The sequence below is a fragment of the Aedes aegypti genome, chromosome 2 (genome assembly GCF_002204515.2).
Source record: "Aedes aegypti strain LVP_AGWG chromosome 2, AaegL5.0 Primary Assembly, whole genome shotgun sequence".
Lineage (NCBI taxonomy): Eukaryota > Metazoa > Arthropoda > Insecta > Diptera > Culicidae > Aedes > Aedes aegypti.
The window spans coordinates 35639534-35659039 of NC_035108.1; the positions used below are offsets into that span (position 1 = coordinate 35639534).

Consider the following 19506-nt stretch of genomic DNA (forward strand, 5'->3'; position numbering starts at 1 on the left):
ATGAGTTCAGTTGCTATTCTAAACCGATCCTGCCAAAGTGAATCAGATGTCTAAGATAGGATTCGATTCTCTATTGATTATAATGTAATAATTATACTGCACCAACTACAATTTAAGTTGAATTGCCTGAAATGGTTATTTATGATGATAATGAAGATATTGTGTATTTCTTTCACTACTGGACTGCGAAGTGTGGCCTCATAAGTGCGAAAGTGTGAACAAAAGTGCGGGATTGTGTTGAATCCTGTTGGTGTCTTCAGAGCACTTATTCTTTGATGTACGAAAAATTAGTCCCCCGAAGACACCTACTTGATTTAATGCAATTGCACACTTTTATTAGCGTTTCCGCACTTGTAAAAACTTCTGCGGTAGTCCAGTGGTGAAAGAAATGCGCAATAATAATGCTACATACTCACTATGCCCCTTCTACCCCTATATCATTGTCAATAAGTTCGAGTCTACGCTTTTTTTTTTTCTATCTTTATTGACGAGTTTTTCAGCCCTGGCTAGCTCGATTGTATAACATTTTGCGGTATATCAACTTCGCGGTACGACATTTGGTGGTTAGTACCTGAGAGAGACTCGCGAAGAGGAAAAATATCAACGTCATATGCAGCCCAGATTCCCCTCTCACGAAACGTCAAATGCAGCCCACCGTTTTTATGGCTGAAAAAGTGAAAAGTATTGTGTTCAAAGTAAACAGTTATTAAAAACCTCAGTCGGCGGAGCAGTTTTTTCCAAAGTTGCTGATAAATCTAAGCAGAAGATTAATTATTTCTAATGTCTGCTACGTTTGCTGGCATGAAATTTCACTCAAATGGCTATTTATGATTCGATGTGATGCAAACTTAATCATTTTTTGCTGAGAGGTTCATGTGAGGATTTGAACAGCATGCGCATAATTGGTATGCGCATGCGCATAATTGGTATGCACAAAGTGGAATAAGAAAAAAACTCAGCAATCACAGAAAAAGAAGACCGTCTTCGCGAGTCTCGTCTCAGGTTAGTACCATTGGGCGGCATGTCACTTCACGGTCAGTACAATTTCGCGGTTTATACTGAGATGTTTCATCTATCTTAACAGTGCAATTTGGAAGAAAGCCTGTGCTTAAAAGAAGGGTAGATCACCGATGAAAATGTTATTAATGGTACTGCCAACAATTTTCAGTGCAACTTGCAGGAAAAACCATACCGCGAAACAGTATAGACCGCGAAATGGTACTAACCGCAAAACGGTAAACCGCGAAATACCGGAACAAACGGTTTTACTCACTATAAATTTCACATCATACTACATGGGGAGTTCCAAAATTCTAACTGAAATCAACTAAGCAACACGCTCTGGACAATTGGCACCACCAGATGCACCGCTACTTCACCAGTTCCTGATGGAACTCCTGCTGCATACATTGTTTATAGCTGCTGTCTGGTCTTTAGTGTTTGACTGGTTTCACAACGGCCGCGGGGCATTTTATCGCAGCACCGATAAGTCCAGCATTTCATCCAACGTCTGTGTTCTGCAATAACATATTCAGGAAGTTTCTCCTTAATTTTCAAATTTATCTCGCAAGAACTTCCTATTTCGTTAACAATTTCAGCATTTGGATACCTACCAATTAGATTGGACACCAATGTAAATCTCCAGCTTTCCCGAACCCACTTTTATGTTCAAGGCGAATGATGCGAACAAAACACAAAGCGATGGAAAATGACATTTCCATAATTTTGTTTGCATCTGTTCTTTCTCACACGCACACATTTACACGTGGCTGAGTTCTTTCAGTTTAATACCGGTTTTGGCAACCCGGTGCTAGGCAGCCATGTTTTCGTGGTCAGCATCAAACTCAAGAGCAACTACGTACATTGGCCTAATCATATTAGGGAATTTTTCCTCCAATACTAAAATGTGTTTCTAGCTAATCACATCAACCCAAATTGACTTGCTGTACTGCAATCCAATAGTTTGCAACCGTTTGTTTGTTCGAATAGCTGTTGTTATGCGGGAAAAGATTTTTTTCGGAGAAAATGATTTCGCCATCATCGATTGTTATTCCTCAAACGGTTATTTGTTTACAAACATTGAGCTGTCAGTGGGAACCACTTCCCAGTAGGAACCAGAGATGTTTGCTCGTTATTTTTCAATGGGGTTGTATAGGCGGTGTCAGGAGGCTGGGTTTTGGTGCTTACCGAACGGGGTACTAAATTTAATCCCGGATTTTCTAAAATCGGGATTAAATCTGGTATCATCTTCGATGGAGCTTATCACCATAAAACTTCAAAGGCACAAATCTCGCGAAGAAAGCATCCCACGACAGAGCACTTTTTATTTTGGCTTTGTGCACTAGCAGAAAGCTCAAAATAAGAAGATCAGGAGCGTTTGCCAACTATTTCTCCAGTTTTGTGCCTTCGAAAACGTGAGTAGGGGGAGAAGTCGGCCATTGTGCCGGCCATCTTTGGATTCCGAGATGTTTCACCTTAAGAAATTCACAACGAACTTGATGCACGTTCAAATAATATAATCAATCAATGAATTTATTGCACATTAGTCAACTTTTTAATTCTAAGACTTTTATCATAAAAACAAATTACTAGTGAAAATGCTTCTTCTCCAACAATAAAACAAAATATCATCTACCACAAAAAGCTTCGCTTGCAGTCATAGATAGGACTAGTTAGGTGTTCATCACTGTTGAGATAGTTTTGACCCGGCCGGTCCCATTTTGGCCAACCATACCGGGAACAGATGTCGGCGCCCCTGTGGGGCCTCCACTTTCTCCGCTGCTACCCTCGGAGTGAGTCGTTGGTGCAGTGGCCTGTGGTGGCGGGGGTGGTGGCACTACCATCTCCGGGACAAACGTTTCCACCTTTGGATAGTGCGCCGGTAGCCGTATCACCTCGTCGTACGATGGCGGTGGTTCCAGTGGAGCTGTGGGGTGATAAAACGGTGAATTAATTACCGAGGTTTGGTGTGACGTGACGATTCTATGATATTTACACGACAAGCATTTACCCGAAAGACATTAACCCGAATGCGACATTTACACAAATGGTATAGTATTGTGAATAAGGCAAGATATATAACAGTGTAGCACTCACAAATATTTTTAACATCTTCTTCAATACCTTGATGGTTCGAATTGATGTACCTAACAGTTCTTAAATTATAAGTTTCTTAAAAAAAAAACTAAGGGAAATTACCTAGAAAATTACTATTTATTGTTTACTTCACCAAGAACTTTACTTTTTATAGTTATGGACCCATACTTTTTCATATAATCAAATAATGATAATGGGAACGTAACCACATGACAATCCACAAGCAAGCTACTGTTTGAAATCATTGCAGTTGGAACTGGATTGGAGAATGTTGATACTATCAACTTGATAGAAAACGTGAATGGAAAACAGCTATCAAATTATTTTAGTTGAAACAAATATGACAAACACCATTATAAGTCATTATTATTAAGACATCACCATTATAAGAATTTGTATAATATTATATTTCTGAGTAGACAACGATTGATTTTCATGTTTCGACATTAAATTCAACTTAAATCAGTCAATTTTGTGACAAAGTATGTTTCGTAAAAAAAAACGAATTAATTCCATTGAGTACAGTATGGCCCATAAAAAAATGCGAAAATTATTTGAACGTGAATTTAGCATTCACAAGCGTTATTTTCATTGTTTTTGCTAGTGAATGTAATTTCTGATTATTGTGGTATATTCTGACATAACTTCGCTATCCAGTACAATTGTTGTCATATTTTTCTTACTGTCCTAAATAATGTAATAAAGCAAATAAGTTCAAAGGTTTTGTCCCCCAAAAGCTAGAAACAGCGTCTGATTGTCGTATACTCTGGTGATAAACTTTCCACCTTAAAAAATCACACTTTATTGTTGACAATTTAAGTTTTTTTGGTATCAGAGGATGGAGGAGTTCTTAGAGAACGTGTTTTTCATTATCACAATAAAATATTTTGCTAGTTTTGAGGGCATTTGCGTCTTATAGGTTTGATATGCCTTTATTTGTTGTTTAAGATGAATAAAAAATAAATACGGAGGCCTATAACAGATTTTTGAGGATGAAATTTGTTCCTTCGGTTAGAGACAACTTATATCAATACTAGCTCATAGATTTTGAGCAAAACGGAGCCGCTTATCACACTTATATGAAGGTTCAATCGAAGCTCCCCAAAATGAGCCGTTTTTTCGAAAATATGTTTAAGTCTCCAATGACCCAGGTATGAACCAATTCTATCATTTGATATGGGCGTATGCTGGAGACAAGGCCTGTGAAGAATCTCAGGCTATCGTTGACGTTTTAGAAGCTTTCATCACACAGATATTGAACTCGATGTCCGCATGATAAAATTTAGAGGGATGTTTCCAATTCCTCTCTGGTAAGGTGAAAGTAACAGATAAAAAACATGTCCAAAGCAAAAAACTGAGTCTAAATAGATTAAACAATACAAGTAATGAATAATAATTATGTTACATTCACATTTTCCATGTAAAAACTACCATAAAACATGATATGACGATTTTCGCATTTTTTTATGGGCCATACTGTACATAGTGCTTTACATATCTCTAGGCATGTAACGTCACATGGATTTTTTTTTTTTGGTTACGAAAATGGCCCCAATTTGTAGAAATGAAGGAGACTTAAGACAGATTATACTATGACTAGGTTTCCAATAATATATGAATAGTGATCGTAGAACAGATTGTTTGTAAGTGCTTCAAAAATGCTGGAATCTAATTATTTTCAATAGAGGAAAAGCACTAATTTTCGACACAAGAATTCTGTGCCAATTTTCGGATTTTCATACAAAGTAGGCCAAAATCGTATGAATGGGTCGAAAATTAGTGCTGGGTCGAAAATTGGTGCTTTTCCCCTATCCAAATATAAATCTCGCGGAACATTACTAAAGGACCTATCTAACATTGAGAGGCTCTCTTTGTTTACTTTCTCTTTCATTTATAACATTAATCTCTTCTGTTGCGTTTTTTGTATGAAACGCTAGTCAAGGAAATTGACTTTCGATCTATAGTGAAAAACTTCCCAAAATCTTTAGTGTTCCACTGTTATAATCGAAAGAGAACGAGAGAGGAGAGAATCTCTCATTTGTACATAGGTCCTTTAGTAATGTTCCGCGAGAAATATGAATATTAATACTCTTCACTTTGTTTTTCTTAACAGATGAATAGAATTTATGTTATTTCATATAGTGTGTTGGGGGTCACGCATTATCAAAAATACCTCGTTTTACGGTACAAAGAATAACCACAGATTTTGATTTGTTCAAAATTCTATGAGTAAATGTCGCAATAGGAAAAGTGTCACGTTCGGGTAGATGGTTTTCGGATATTTATTATAGAACCGACGAGACACGCACGAAACTTACGGATATTACTGCCCGGGTAGACACTCCCGTCGTCGCCGATAAATGCGGCATTGGAATGGGTGACGGTGTTCGCGCCGGATCGATGCGTTTGACCGCAACCCTCGCCCGTTCCCAGACAGTCATAGACGGTTCCGTACGGGGCCCGGTGATGATGATGGTGCTGAATCGACATGATGTCGTACAGGTTGGACCCGATCTGAACCACGTGCACCGGTTGGGCGGCTTCCTGTAGTTCGGCCAGGCGTTTCGCACGAGCCTTTTTGCATTTCAGTATGATGATTAGCAGGGCCCACGCGATGACTAGTATCAGGTATAGGAATATGATCATTGTGTGGCTCTGAAAAGGATTAAAGAAATAAAGTCGTGGAATTTTCATTAGTAGTGATTTGTCAAGATTTTATGGGATTGATTATGAACTGGACGAGTCATTGACACGTTTGTCTGCTGAGAAAAGCGATATATTTGTGCATATTTGTTTTATGGGGTAAACTGAAAGATAAAAGGTTGGCCATTTCACACAATGGGAAGAGTTTAAAAATAGTAAATTGATTTATCACAGAGCTACATTATTCATCTAGGACAAGCACAATTGATTTGAAAACTTCTACAGGTTGTAGAAGTTGTTGAAGACATGCATCTATGTAACCAAGCTGAACAAATTGATCATTCCATGCAAGAATATAATGATCATTTACAAGAAGGAATTAAAAAAACTACAATTTGGATGTATTCACTACGCGAAGGTACGGCAGAAACGATGGAATAATACAATTTAAAATTTGCTGTGTAAGAAAAGTCGAAAAGATAAAAAAAAAATAGCAACTGAATATTGTTATGATAAATATTCAAGCTGTTTAGTAGAACCTATAAGTAAATGAAAACCCGAATCTGGTACTAAGCCATATAATTCCACTAGAGTTTGTATCCTTTGACAGATGCGCGTACTTCGACCTGAACTGTAAGACCGTCTTCAGTGTCGTGTACTAGACTCGACACGTGTAGACGACGCTGAAGACGGCCTTACAGTTGAGGTTGAAGTACGAGTATCTGTGAAAGGATACAAACTCTAGTGTAATTAAATGATAAAGTACTAAATTCGATTTTTCATTTACTTAACTAAATATTGAACTTTTTTTAACTAGTCCAATTATCTCCACAAACCAAGCGTATTCCACAATCACAGGGTGATATGCTTTTCTCCGACACAGTGTCTACGATTTCTTGTGCTGCTGCACTAAGGCAAAACAAGGCAAGAAAATTAGAGAAAACCCCTAAATTAGTGAACCCAATAGTGTTCCTTATCACATAATTTATGGCAACCTTCACGGTTTCTTGCATGGCTACAATTTCACTCGTACCATGCTAGAATCACCTCACCCAACCGGACATGCACTTTTAAAAATCCAAAATACATAAATTAGCTTTCTTCCAATTCTGTAACACCTACTTTTCAAAACCGATGCCGGCTCGGAAGAATGCGCCAAGGTCAACCGAAAATGAAACAATAAGGTATGGGCATCCCATTTTCACGAACCGACTGCACCAGCTGCAGCTTGCATGAACCGTTCGTTCGTGCTATGCAAATGTGCATCTGTGATTTGCATAAAAAAGCAGCCTCTTGCCACCACTACTGGCGCTGGTGCACAATGGTCGGAAAAAAAATATAGTTTGGCCATAACTAGTGATATGACTTCAATCGAAAAAAAAACAATTTTAGCATGCCATTGTTTTTTTTTTTTTATTAAAGAGATTATAATCATCCCTAGATCATTCACCTCATATTCATATACCTCATAAGGTTTCAAAAGTAATATTTCACAAATTTGATAATTTTTTTTAACCGAACATTTACGTATGCGATTTTTTCTAGAAATGCAATCAAGTTTGATAGAAAATCCATTTCTTCTATATTTCATCGAATTTAATCCAAATGTGTACAAAAAATTAATAAGTATATTTTAAATGAATATAGCATAACAAATTCGTTATATTGAATTTTTCAAAATTATTCAATTTCTATATGACTTTTATTATTCTGAACAAAAGTAAAAGCTAACTTTGCCTTATTACGACTTTGCTGGTGGTTTCTATCAATTCTCTATAATATAAATGAAAATATGGTGAACATTTGAGTCATAATGTTAAGCAATTTCAAAAACACAAAAAAGTCATCAAAACTTTGAAGAATTAAACAAAAGTTTTAAGATCATTGTAGTAGATTGTAGTAGAGCATGCTTAATGTTAATAACGGAAAATTATTGTCAGATGTCAATGTGTACCTTCACATTAGCTTTCTTAGCTAAGGCTTATCGAAACGGCTTTATTGAAAAAAATATACAAATATTCACAACTAGACAAATATTTTGCCTTATTCGTTAATTTGGTCTCTTCATGATATTGAGGTGAGGATGAATCGGAGCCGAACCTCAAATCTTCAGGAGCACAAAATTGGATAACCAGACAACCATTCGCGCTGAAAATACGATCGGTTGGTCACCACCAGCGGGTGCTGGTTTTAGCACAGACGATAGTCTGATTGTCTAGATGTGTGCTCTTGAAAACTCAAGGTTTGACTTCGATGCATCTTCATCTTAATGTGCAATTCATTCACTTCCATTTATGGTGCATTTCTATTTAATCGAATAAAGCTTGAGTGAAAAAAAACTCCATTGTTTTGCGATTAACTCAAACGGTTTTAATCAACGTTTATATTCATTTCGGGATTCCCGGGATTCCCGGAACGTCAGTTCTTATTTCCCGAGAAACGGGAAATCCCGGGATTTTTTGTCGGGATGGACACTCTAGGTGAGATGAGTACTGTGCGTTTGTGCCCCTAAAGGTCGGCAAATTTCAAGTAACAGATAATTTCCGGACTCAGCTATAATGTGGCCACTACATGACGGAATTTCAAGAAAATTGCATCAGAGTACACCTTTTGAGAAGCGATTGAATTGGATATTTATGAGTTTTGCATTTGATTAATCCTACAAATAACCATTTTCATCTCCCGGGGCGCCTCAAACTTATGATAAAGTGGCCAATTTGCAGCTGAACATCTGTGCCAAGCTTATGGGAACGCATTTTAGTGCACAATTATGTTTGATTTCTTATTTTCGAGAGTTGAAACGATTTAGTATCCAACAAATCTACAGCCGGTTCTTGCGAGCATTACGCCCGAATGGCCACATCCAGTATGTTTTAAACGGTGCAAAACTCTTCATTTATACTGTTGAATATCAGATCTTAATGATTTATGCAAATTAAAATGATTATCATTGCAAATAAATAAAGATAACTTGGCATGTCCCAAAAAATATCCTTTTTTTACCCGACTTGACCCAGTGACCCACCGGAATAACTCCGGCCACAAACTATAATTAACTATTGTTTTCAAATTTCGGCCAAATGGCATTCGGCCAAATGACCCTTTCGGCCAAATGGCGTTCGGCCAAATGACTCGGAACCCTCACTGTGAGAATCTATCCTAGTTCACATTCTTTTTAACGTTTCATTCCTAAAATATGAATAAAATTTTTGACTTTTGAACTGTTAGAAAAACAAATGAGGCAATTCTTCATGACATTTCTGAATGAATCAATGAATGATTTCTTAAAAATATCTTCGGCCAACCCTGTAAATATTCTGGGACAAATTGCCATAAGCGTTCCTGGAAGTAATTCTTTAGATGGTTTTTGGAAGTTTCATAGTAATTACTTAAAGATTTTTAGATGAAGAATATGCATTGCATATGACAAGCTCGTCGTAAGCTTAGGTCTTCCCGAACAGTGTTCAATCAGAGTCTATATACAGAGAGTTGTACGGAGAGAAAACTTTAAATAGTCGTTCTATTTCGTCTTCGAAAACAACCCCTATCTGTTTTGCTTGGCTGCTCGATAGGTAGACGGTTTGACAGTTCAACAGGTAGATTTGGTTTCACTCTTCGAGCAACTCTCCATTCATAGACTCTGTGTTCAATATTTTCCGCTGAAGCAGCGGCTATATTTTACGCCGCTACAAAATCAACTTCCGATTCACCGACTCAGCAAGTTACTACTTCGCTCTCCAATCGGAAGCTCCCCGCCATCCGTGGATTCAGTGGATAATCTGACACGCACCGCCCGGGTTTACTATTATGTGGGTTCCAGGACACTGTGGTGTTCCCGGTTAATAGTGGAGCCGATCACCTAGCAGGTTCCGTCTTTTCCGGCTGCCGGAATACAACAACAGTAAAATCAACGATGCACCTGGCATGGCAGGCTGAGTGGGCTATAGCGCGTGAGGGGCCTACTTGCGGAAAATTAAAGAAAGTGTCGATGCTTGGACGGATACCAAGTCAATGAAGGCCCAGAAAGTCATCTCCCGACTGAGAACCGGCCATACAAGGGTCCCCCACGATCTTGAAGGGACACGTTTTCGCCGAATCTGTGAAGTCTGCGAAACAAACCACGCAGTTGAACACATAATCTGTGTTTGCCCGCTTTACGAAAATTCCTGGCAGATGAACGGGATTTCAGGCAGCAACCGAGACGCTCTTTGAGACGACCCAACCTCGACTGCATCGATAATATATTTCTTCAAAGATGCCAGACTGCAGTGATGCATTTTAAACTGAACGCGAGCCAAAAGTGTACTGAACGCGTTCTAATTTTGCACAAGAACCTAGTAGACATTGAACTCTCGTGCAAGATTCTGCATCTGCTCATGAGCGGCGCGTTCACATCAAAATACACATTGAAGTTAAAAACACGAAAAACGCTACATCATAACATATTGAATTCCAGTCTTTATAAATATATGGCACCTTAAATGTTTCCTAACATCTTTGAAAAACTTCCACATTGAAATAAGTCATGTGTCTGCCATGACGACAGTTTTCAGCTCGCACGGGTTCAAATTTTTGAACTACTCAATGTTCAAGCCTACTTGATCCCTCGTTTAAAGGTTTGAACTGGAACGCAAACTGAACGCGTTCAAATGCAACGCTGCCGGACTGTACTTTAAAATTTAGTTTTCCTTGACATCCTGATTCAATGTTTTGCGGCAAACCTTGCTCTAATTTATTATTATACCGTGGTGAATCAAAATCCGGACGGTACCAATATCCGGACACTCTGATTGTATTTATCAAATTAAATATGAAATCAAACAATAAATGTAGGCTTGTTATTTACATTTATAGCTTTCAATATTGCTCTTCATTTTGATTCATTGTTTCATCTAGTAATCCATGCAATTATATAAAAAATAAAAACAAATGAGCAGCACTAGTTGAACGTCGTTTCTTCAGAGCATCGAATCCATTAGTGAAGAGTTTTCGACAAGATCGTCAGCTACTCTCGACTGGCGTTGAAGCTAATTAATCATACAATTTTAATATTTTCCGTGTCTGAATAGTGTTCGGAATGATAGTTTTAATGTGTAATGCACGAAAAAGTGGGAACATTTGTGCAAAAAAGCAGTGGTGATGTGAAAATAGGCTGCCTCGAACGCTGTCCGGATTTATAGGCCAGTGATCATAAACCCGGACGTTTCGTAAAAACCTTATATTTATCGAGCTTTTGGAAAACATTTTGTTGTGACTTGAAACAAAACTGTATAATAACAGAACAAAAAGTGTAACTAATTACCAGACAAAAGATTTACGCAGGAAAAGTATAAATATTGAGGATCATTTCAGTGAACCTAAAATGCAGGCTGTTGGCATGGAGTGCAGGTAAAACAATAGTAATTTTATTCAACGTTTTGGCTTTCCATGTATGTTTAAGCATACGAATACATCAAATTCTATTATATTGAAGATTGTATGTTAAAGTTATGTGTCTTTTATTAGTTTTTCATGTGTATTGTCTACCCAAACGCTTCTGTCCGGATTTCGATTCAAAAGCGTCCGGCATTTTGGTGCATGTGTCCGGATTTAAGAACACGACATGTTTCATTATTTTAACGTTTTTCGTGTTTAACTTGCATTTTTAATTATATTTTTTGTCTATGACTCTAAGTTTAGACGTGTATCTATGTGAATAATAATAACACTTATACTAGCTCTGGCAGAAACATATTTGAAGTAACATTTGAACTTTTGGTGTTGCTTAAGTGTCCGGGTAATGATGCATCACGGTACTTTGTGATTTTCAAACACCTCGGATATCGTCCGTTCTGAACTTTTATTTTAATTCATGTTTTGGTAGTTCCGTGTCTACCCTTAATTGCTGTTAAGTAATCTTTTTATATTAGTATTGCCATTTTAACTGTCCCATGATAAGGCTCTCAGTTAATAACTGTGGAAGTGCTCATAAGAACACTAATCTGAGAAGCAGGCTTTGTCCCAGTTGGGACGTAACGCCAGAAAGAAAGATAAGGTTATAATTGTGTTAAGATTCTATAATTAATGCAAAAAACTTTGTAGTTTTTTTCAGGCGAGTCCTTCTGATTCGTCCTGCAAATCGGACTGTAGATGAACCTGCCTACGGTAGAAAATCCATCAATAAAAAAAGGAAAAAAATAGATGAAGAAATGGATTAACCTAAACCAGTCCCATCGCGTTATGCACAGCAAGAGTGTGATGATGCTAGCGATTTCTGAAAGGCAATTCCTATAAAACTTCCACAGTTAGTTCATGGAAAATGAACTAATCATTGCGGCATCATTCATAAAAATATTCAGAGCAAATTAGGACAATTTTCTAAATGTTTTTTTTTTTCAGGATTTTTGAGGAAGTTCCAGTGAAATATTTGATGGAGTTTCTGCACAATGAAATATTTTTCAAGAATCTTCAGTTTCATCTAAAAACTTTTGCTTTTCGGGTCACTTTGGTGCAAAGAAAAAACAAACTACACAAATTAATAGAATTTTGTTGAAGTCTCTTTTTTCTCAATTCTGCTCGCATTAAGTTCTGATGCAAAATTGAACAGGCTCATGAGAAACCATTAGATACTATAACGGGTTCAACAGGTTCTTAAATAATTTCGTCTCAGATTCCTCGTACAGGGATCTCTCCAGAAATTCTTCCAGGGATTTCTCTACAAATTCTCCCAAAATTTTTCAAAGGATGCTTGGAAGAATTTCTTCATCTTTTGCTCCAGGAAATTTTTGAGTACTCCAATGCTACCATCTTCAGTAATTTCCTCATGTATTTTCTTGATTTGCTTTTCCAATACTATCCTAAAATTTCCACCAGATATTCTATCACTAATCCTTCAACTGAATTAGACAATTCTTACTCTTGATTCTAGAATAGTTTCCCAACCTTGGTTACCAGTGAAAAACGGCTCGCTTAAGGTGCTCCTTTTAGCGAGCATTTCACATGGTCGGGGATCCACGGACCCCCTGTTAAGAAACGTGTTTCTAGAAGATATTCCTAAGATTTCTACAGAATTTCTCCTGAGGAAATCCTCATAGGTTTATTTCAGTGTTTTGGAAAAAAAGCTGAGGAGTTTTTCTAGAAACCCTGCAAAAGTTCCTCCGCATGTTCATGTGGATTCATCCACAAAACCTTCCAGAAATCCAAAATTTTGTAAGGGGTTCTTTGAAAAAAATTATTGTTTTCTAGTAATTTGTCCAGCATTTCAACTCCTGCAGTTTTACCAAACATTTTTTTTAAGTTTCTCAAAAAAATCGCATGCAGTTCTATAAGTTAATTTAAGTATTCACACCAGCTAATACTACCAAAATTTTCCCAATAATTACTCCGATCATTCCTACACAAACTTGTATTGAATTTCTTTCGAATGTTTTTCGAGAAATTCCTTTAAAAAATCCTGCGAAATACCATACCGAGATTTGATTGATGTTTTCAGATTATCTCAGTAAATTATCAAGGAAATCTTCTAAAACTTCCACAGCAGTCCGCGCGTGATTTCAGAGATCATTGTTCATACAGAGTGATTTTAAAGCTTCCACTAGTTAATTCAAGATTTTCTTGAGAAGTACCTCACGGATTTATTTCTGAGAAGAAAAAAATTGAAAAATGTTCAAGACTTACTTGAGAAATTCTAAAAGTATGACAGGAGGAATTTCTGCAGAATTTTTAGAAGAAATCGCTGAAGAAATTTCTGAAGATATTTTTAGAGAAATCTCTAGTTGCAATCCTATATAAATTCCCAGAGACAGTTAGGAAATCCCTAAAAAAAATATTGGCGGCATTTCGGGAGAAGATATTGATTGAATTTTAGAAGCTTTGCAGGATGTCAGAAGGAAATAGATAAATTAATCACTGGATAAAATCTTAGAGAAGTTAAGATTTTCTTGAAAAATTTCACAAATAAATTTTGAAAGAATTCTGATAACTCCTGAAACAATGTTTGGAAAAATTCCATTTCTGTAGTTCTCCTTGGGTAAATCCAGATTGGCTTCTTGAGGCATCCAAAATAAAATTCTTGGAAAAATTATCTAGGAAAATTTGTCAAACTCCTTTAGAAATTCCCGGAGTAATATTAGAACATTTTATCCGAATAATTTTCAGATAAAATTTCTAGTAAATTTAAGTAAGTAATTTAAGTAATCTGACATCTTGAACAGTCTGCTCTGATCTTTTGGCTCTTATTAGGTTTTAATTTGTTTTCTTGGTTCCTGTTTGGTGTCTTTTCGGCCAGTTTCTGATTCCTTTTAGGTCTCTTTTTTTTCAGGCAAGAGGTCTCTAATTTCCTATTTTTAAGGTACTCAGTCGCTACCAGCCCAGTAAAGACGGAAAGTTTTCTTAGTCTTGTGGTAAAGACTGGTATGAAAATGAGAGGATTAGAAGCAAAAACGTGTCAGCGAAAAATAAAACCTAGTTTTGAGAAAATCTACAGTTAACTCTCCCTTACTCGATATTCCGTATCTCGATATCGAGTTAGAGAACCATAGTAGAAGTTGGTTTTCATGGCTAACTCGATGGTCCCTTGGATCGTAGTTGCATTGGTTTTGTGTTCTGTAACTCGATACCTCCCTAACTCGATCTTATTCTTCTTTCTGCCGTTACGTCCCAACTGGGACGAAGCCTGTTTCTCAGATTAGTGTTCTTATGAGCACTTCCACAGTTATTAACTGAGAGCTTTCTTTGCCGATTGACCATTTTTGCATCGTGTGGCAGGCACGAAGATACTCTATGCCCTGAGAATCGAGAAAATTTCCTTTACGAAAAGATCCTCGACCAGTGGGATTCGAACCCACGACCCTCAGCATGGTCATGCTGAATAGCTGCGCGTTTACCGCTACGGTTATCTGGGCCCTTTCAATATCGAGTAAGGGAGAGTTAACTGTACCTTGAAGTTTTTCAGCATGTTTCATTATATAAAAATTGTATTAGAGTCAAAAAACAAGCCAGTCTTTTCAGAATTATGTTATTTCTTCTTTTCAGTGGAAAAGTCACCTGAACATATCGTTAGAACGCTTTAAAACTTTCCTCGAATCAAAACTGACCAAAATGTCACTTACTACCCTTTCCGTTTGAGCCTCTCAAATATAGTAACAATGAATTTCCAGTCTAGAACTTAACAGGGTTTAATTTTTTTAGCTCCACTGTGCACAAAACAGTTGAAACAGGCCCTAGGCTTGGGAACTGTGAACACTATTCACCACAGTTCATCGATTCTGCCAGTCAACCAAAACACAAAGCAGCAGCAGCATCAATACCATCAGGCGTTGCGCTGCCAACGGTTCACACACTGCTTGAATGTTTTTGTCTCTCCACTATGATCGTTTTCGGGCAGCCATATCGAGGTGAATGATTGAAAAAAATGTTAAATAATTCTATCGCTAATAATTCGCTTGTGTGTTCAACCAATTGAAATCTATTGACGGTAATAGCAAGAGCACAATCATTCCGTTGCGATACATATAAACAAGTTCAATTTCATGCTGCCTTTATCGAGCAAAAATGCAAAACCACGAAAACCGGAAAAATCGGGTCACCACTGTGCTCGAGTCATTTCGCATTCGGGTTTGAAAAAAACGTTGCGAAGAAGAAGATTACAGTTTTGAAGAGCCGTGACATTTTTTTGTTTTGAACGGTCATGGTTTGATTTGGACTTTGATGGTAGTATAGAAAAATGTGAATGTCGACGTGGTAAATGTTTGCTACAGTACATTTCCCATCAGTGGCGTAGCTAGGGTTCTCGGGGCCCGGTGCGGATTCGAAATTTGGGGCCCTTAAATACAATCGACATGTGACTAGTTAACAGGCTAAGTATCTTAAAATATGGGCTTAAAAATCTCATGCCTGAAAAACGTGATCAAAAAGAGACTGACCAGGAGTCCCATTTCAATGAGGATTCTTCAGAGAATTCTCGCGGAACATTACTGAAGGACCTATGTACAAATGAGAGATTCTCTCCTCTCTCGTTCTCTTTCGATTATAACAGTGGAATACTAAAGATTTTGGGAAGTTTTTCACTATAGATCGAAAGTCAATTTTCTTGACTAGCGTTTCAAACAAAAAACGCAACAGAAGAGGTTAATGTGACTCAGTTATTAATGAAAGAGAAAGTAAGCAAAGAGAGCCTCTCAATGATATAGATAGGTCCTCTAGTAATGTTCCGCGAGAATTCAACCATACAGCACTGAAAATGCCTATAATTTCTGTTAAGATTTCAAGTGACGTTACGTCAAATATTACAACATGTATTTACTGATTTTCTGAGAGTGAAATTTAAAAAGTGTTTGTTAAACTTTCCTTCAGTTAATAACCCGAACATTTCGTCTGAATTATATAAAGTACATACTCACAAATTTTATGAGGAATTCCCCCCAGGTTTTTATTTGGGATATAAGAATTCATTCAGATATTTTTTTCGAAGAAACTCTCTGAAATTACTCCAGGATATTTTCAAAGCTTCATTTCCCTTTCTCGAAACTCATCCAGCGATTCTTCAATTAATTCAGAAATAATTTTTAAGTTTCTTCGGTTTTTTAATTTCCTCTTATTTTCGTTCAGAGTTTTTTTTTTTTCAAAATTGCAACTAGAAATTTATCTAAAAATACCTTTAGAGACTTTCCTTTAGGAATTCTTCAACGTTTTTTTTTCAACATTTTCTCAATTAATCCATCCAGGATTTTTCTAAGAACGCCTCCAAGGTTATGGTGAGGAAATTTTCCAGAAATAATTAGAGGAATTTCCTGAAAAAAAAAATCTGGTGGATATCCTATAAATACCATTGATTCTGATGATAAATTCCTACAAGAGAGGCTTTTTAAAGATCTTCGGAATTCTTGTAGACAATTGAGAAAGTTTTAGATAAGTATCCCGAAAATCAGATAGAGTAATTATTAGAAAATTTACCAAACGAAACCCTGTATAATTTCCTGCAGGATTTTCTGGAAGAAATCCCTGCAAAATCTTTGATGAAACTCTTGGATTGTTTTGTGATGAAAAATTCACAGTTTTTTGTAACTTCATCAAAGGCGCATATTTTTCAAAGCGTTATACGATTTTGTTGAGCTCTAATACCTTAATTTTGATATAATAAATGATTAAAACAGGTTTCAATCCGTCGGCGCGGTAAATGGCTGGGCATGGCGTACCATTGGTACCTCGCGTACCTGAAGGAATAAAATAGACCCCTTTGTGCGGTCCTTAGCCTCTTGCCCAGCAACTCCTATCCCTACCTCCTCGTGGTACTGGCCGGGGTACGAGTAACCTTGGGGAAGATCGGGTAACCAACCCCCGGTGGGAACTTTGGTCGTATGCTGACAGGGAAGGGGGGGTTTGCTTTTGCAAACCTGGAGCGTCTGTACTCCACGTTAGGAGCGGCTCACAACAGCGTCTGTTCCCCATGTCAGGGGCGGCTGATCATCGTCCGAGTGCCAGAGAAGGACTCTAAGCTAAACTGCGCACTATGGCCCTCCGAACATTTAGGGGGAATGGTCCTCCGGAAATCTAGGGGGTTGGTGTCAGGCCCTGCGAGCCAGCCGTAAAAACACATCAGCACAGGAACGTCAACGAGAGAATACGGACCGGAACAATCGGCAAAGACCACAGCGACGAAAATGGACTAGCGATTGGAAACTCGGTACGTGGAACTGCAAATCTCTCAACTTCATTGGAAGTACTCGCATACTCTCCGATGTACTGAAGACCCGCGGTTTCGACATCGTAGCGCTGCAGGAGGTGTGCTGGACAGGAGCATTGGTGCGAACGTTTAGAGGTAATCATACCATCTACCAGAGCTGCGGCAACACACGCGAGCTGGGAACAGCTTTTATAGTGATGGGTGATATGCAAAGGCGCGTGATCGGGTGGTGGCCGATCAATGAACGAATGTGCAAGTTAAGAATCAAAGGCCGATTCTTTAACTTCAGCATAATTAACGTGCATAGCCCACACTCCGGAAGCACTGATGATGACAAGAACGCATTTTACGCGCAGCTCGAACGCGAGTACGACCGCTGCCCAAGCCACGACGTCAAGATCATCATAGGAGATTTGAACGCTTAGGTTGGCCTGGAGGAGGAGTTCAGACCGACGATTGGAAAGTTCAGCGCCCACCGGCTGACGAACGAGAACGGCCTACGACTGATAGATTTTGCCGCCTCCAAGAACATGGCCATTCGTAGCACCTATTTCCAGCACAGCCTCCCGTATCGGTACACCTGGAGATCACCTCAGCAGACAGAATCGCAAATCGACCACGTTTTGATCGATGGACGGCACTTCTCCGACATAACCGACGTCAGAACCTATCGTGGCGCCAACATTGACTCCGACCACTACCTGGTGATGGTGAAACTGCGCCCAAAACTATCCGTCATCAACAATGTACGGTACCGACGCCCGCCCCGGTACAATCTCGAGCGGCTGAAACAACCGGATGTCGCCAATGCGTACGCGCAGCATCTTGAGGCAGCGTTGCCGGATGAGGGCGAGCTCGATAGGGCCCCTCTTGAGGACTGCTGGAGGACAGTCAAAGCAGCCATTAACGACGCTGCCGAAAGCGTTGTCGGATATGTGGAACGGAGCTCAAGAAACGATTGGTTCGACGAGGAGTGCCAAGAGGTTTTAGAGGAGAAGAATGCAGCGCGGGCTGCAATGCTGCAGCATGGTACGCGGCAAAACGTGGAACGATACAGACTGAAGCGGAAACAGCAAACCCGCCTATTCCAGGACAAAAAGCGCCGCCTGGAAGAGGTGGAATGCCAAGAGATGGAGTTGCTGTACCGTTCTCGAGAAACGCGGAAGTTCTATCAGAAGCTCAACACATCCCGCAAAGGCTTCGTGCCGCGAGCTGAGATGTGCCGGGATAAGGATGGGAGCATCTTGACGGACGGACGCGAGGTGATCGAAAGGTGGAAACAGCACTACGATGAACACCTGAATGGCGCAGAGAACACAGGCACAGAAGGTCAGGACAGCGAAGGCGATGGCTACGTCAGCACAGCGGACAGCGGAAATCAACCAGCTCCCACGATGGGGGAAGTTAAGGATGCCATTCAACAGCTCAAGAACAACAAAGCCGCTGGCAAGGATGGTATCGGAGCCGAACTCATCAAGATGGGCCCGGACAGGTTGGCCGCTTGTCTGCATCGGCTGATAGTCAGAATCTGGGAAACGGAACAGCTACCGGAGGAGTGGAAGCAAGGCGTTATATGCCCTATCTACAAAAAGGGCGACAAACTGGAGTGTGAAAATTATCGTGCAATCACCATCCTAAACGCCGCCTATAAAGTGCTATCCCAGATTCTCTTCCGTCGTCTATCACCTATAGCAAACGAGTTCGTGGGAAGTTATCAAGCAGGTTTCATCGACGGCCGCTCGACAACGGACCAGATCTTTTCCGTGCGGCAAAGCCTCCAGAAATGCCGTGAGTACCAGGTCGCTACGCACCATTTGTTCATCGATTTTAAGGGGGCATACGATAGTATCGACCGCATAGAGCTATGGAAAATCATGGACGAGAACAGCTTTCCCGGGAAGCTCACAAGATTGATCAGAGCAACGATGGACGGTGTGCAAAACTGCGTGAAGATCTCGGGCGAACACTCCAGTTCGTTCGAGTCTCGGCGGGGACTACGACAGGGCGACGGACTTTCGTGCCTGTTGTTCAATATTGCGCTTGAAGGTGTCATGCGGAGAGCCGGACTTAACAGTCGAGGCACGATTTTCACGAGATCCGGACAA

General features: G+C 39.2%; 1 protein-coding gene and 1 long non-coding RNA gene across 9 annotated transcripts in view; both read right to left on the reverse strand.

Annotated features, from left to right (window-relative positions):
• Positions 1-480: 480 nt before the first annotated feature.
• Positions 481-1715, reverse strand: LOC110675448. The gene is made up of 3 exons (XR_002499503.1): positions 1614-1715; positions 1011-1517; positions 481-571 (listed from the first exon to the last, which is right to left on the reverse strand). It is a non-coding gene; the product is annotated as an uncharacterized LOC110675448 (long non-coding RNA).
• Positions 1716-2501: 786 nt separating this feature from the next.
• Positions 2502-19506, reverse strand: part of LOC5572877 — a 37255-nt gene continuing 20250 nt past the window's right edge. For all 8 annotated transcript variants that reach the window (XM_021840510.1, XM_021840509.1, XM_021840508.1 and 5 more), the window contains exons 3-4: positions 5415-5751; positions 2502-2926 (exon numbers count right to left, since the gene is read on the reverse strand). In XM_021840510.1, the coding sequence (XP_021696202.1) occupies positions 2673-2926; positions 5415-5742 (582 nt within the window). In that variant the 5' untranslated portion in view covers positions 5743-5751 and the 3' untranslated portion in view covers positions 2502-2672. The remainder of the gene's footprint in view (positions 2927-5414; positions 5752-19506) is intronic.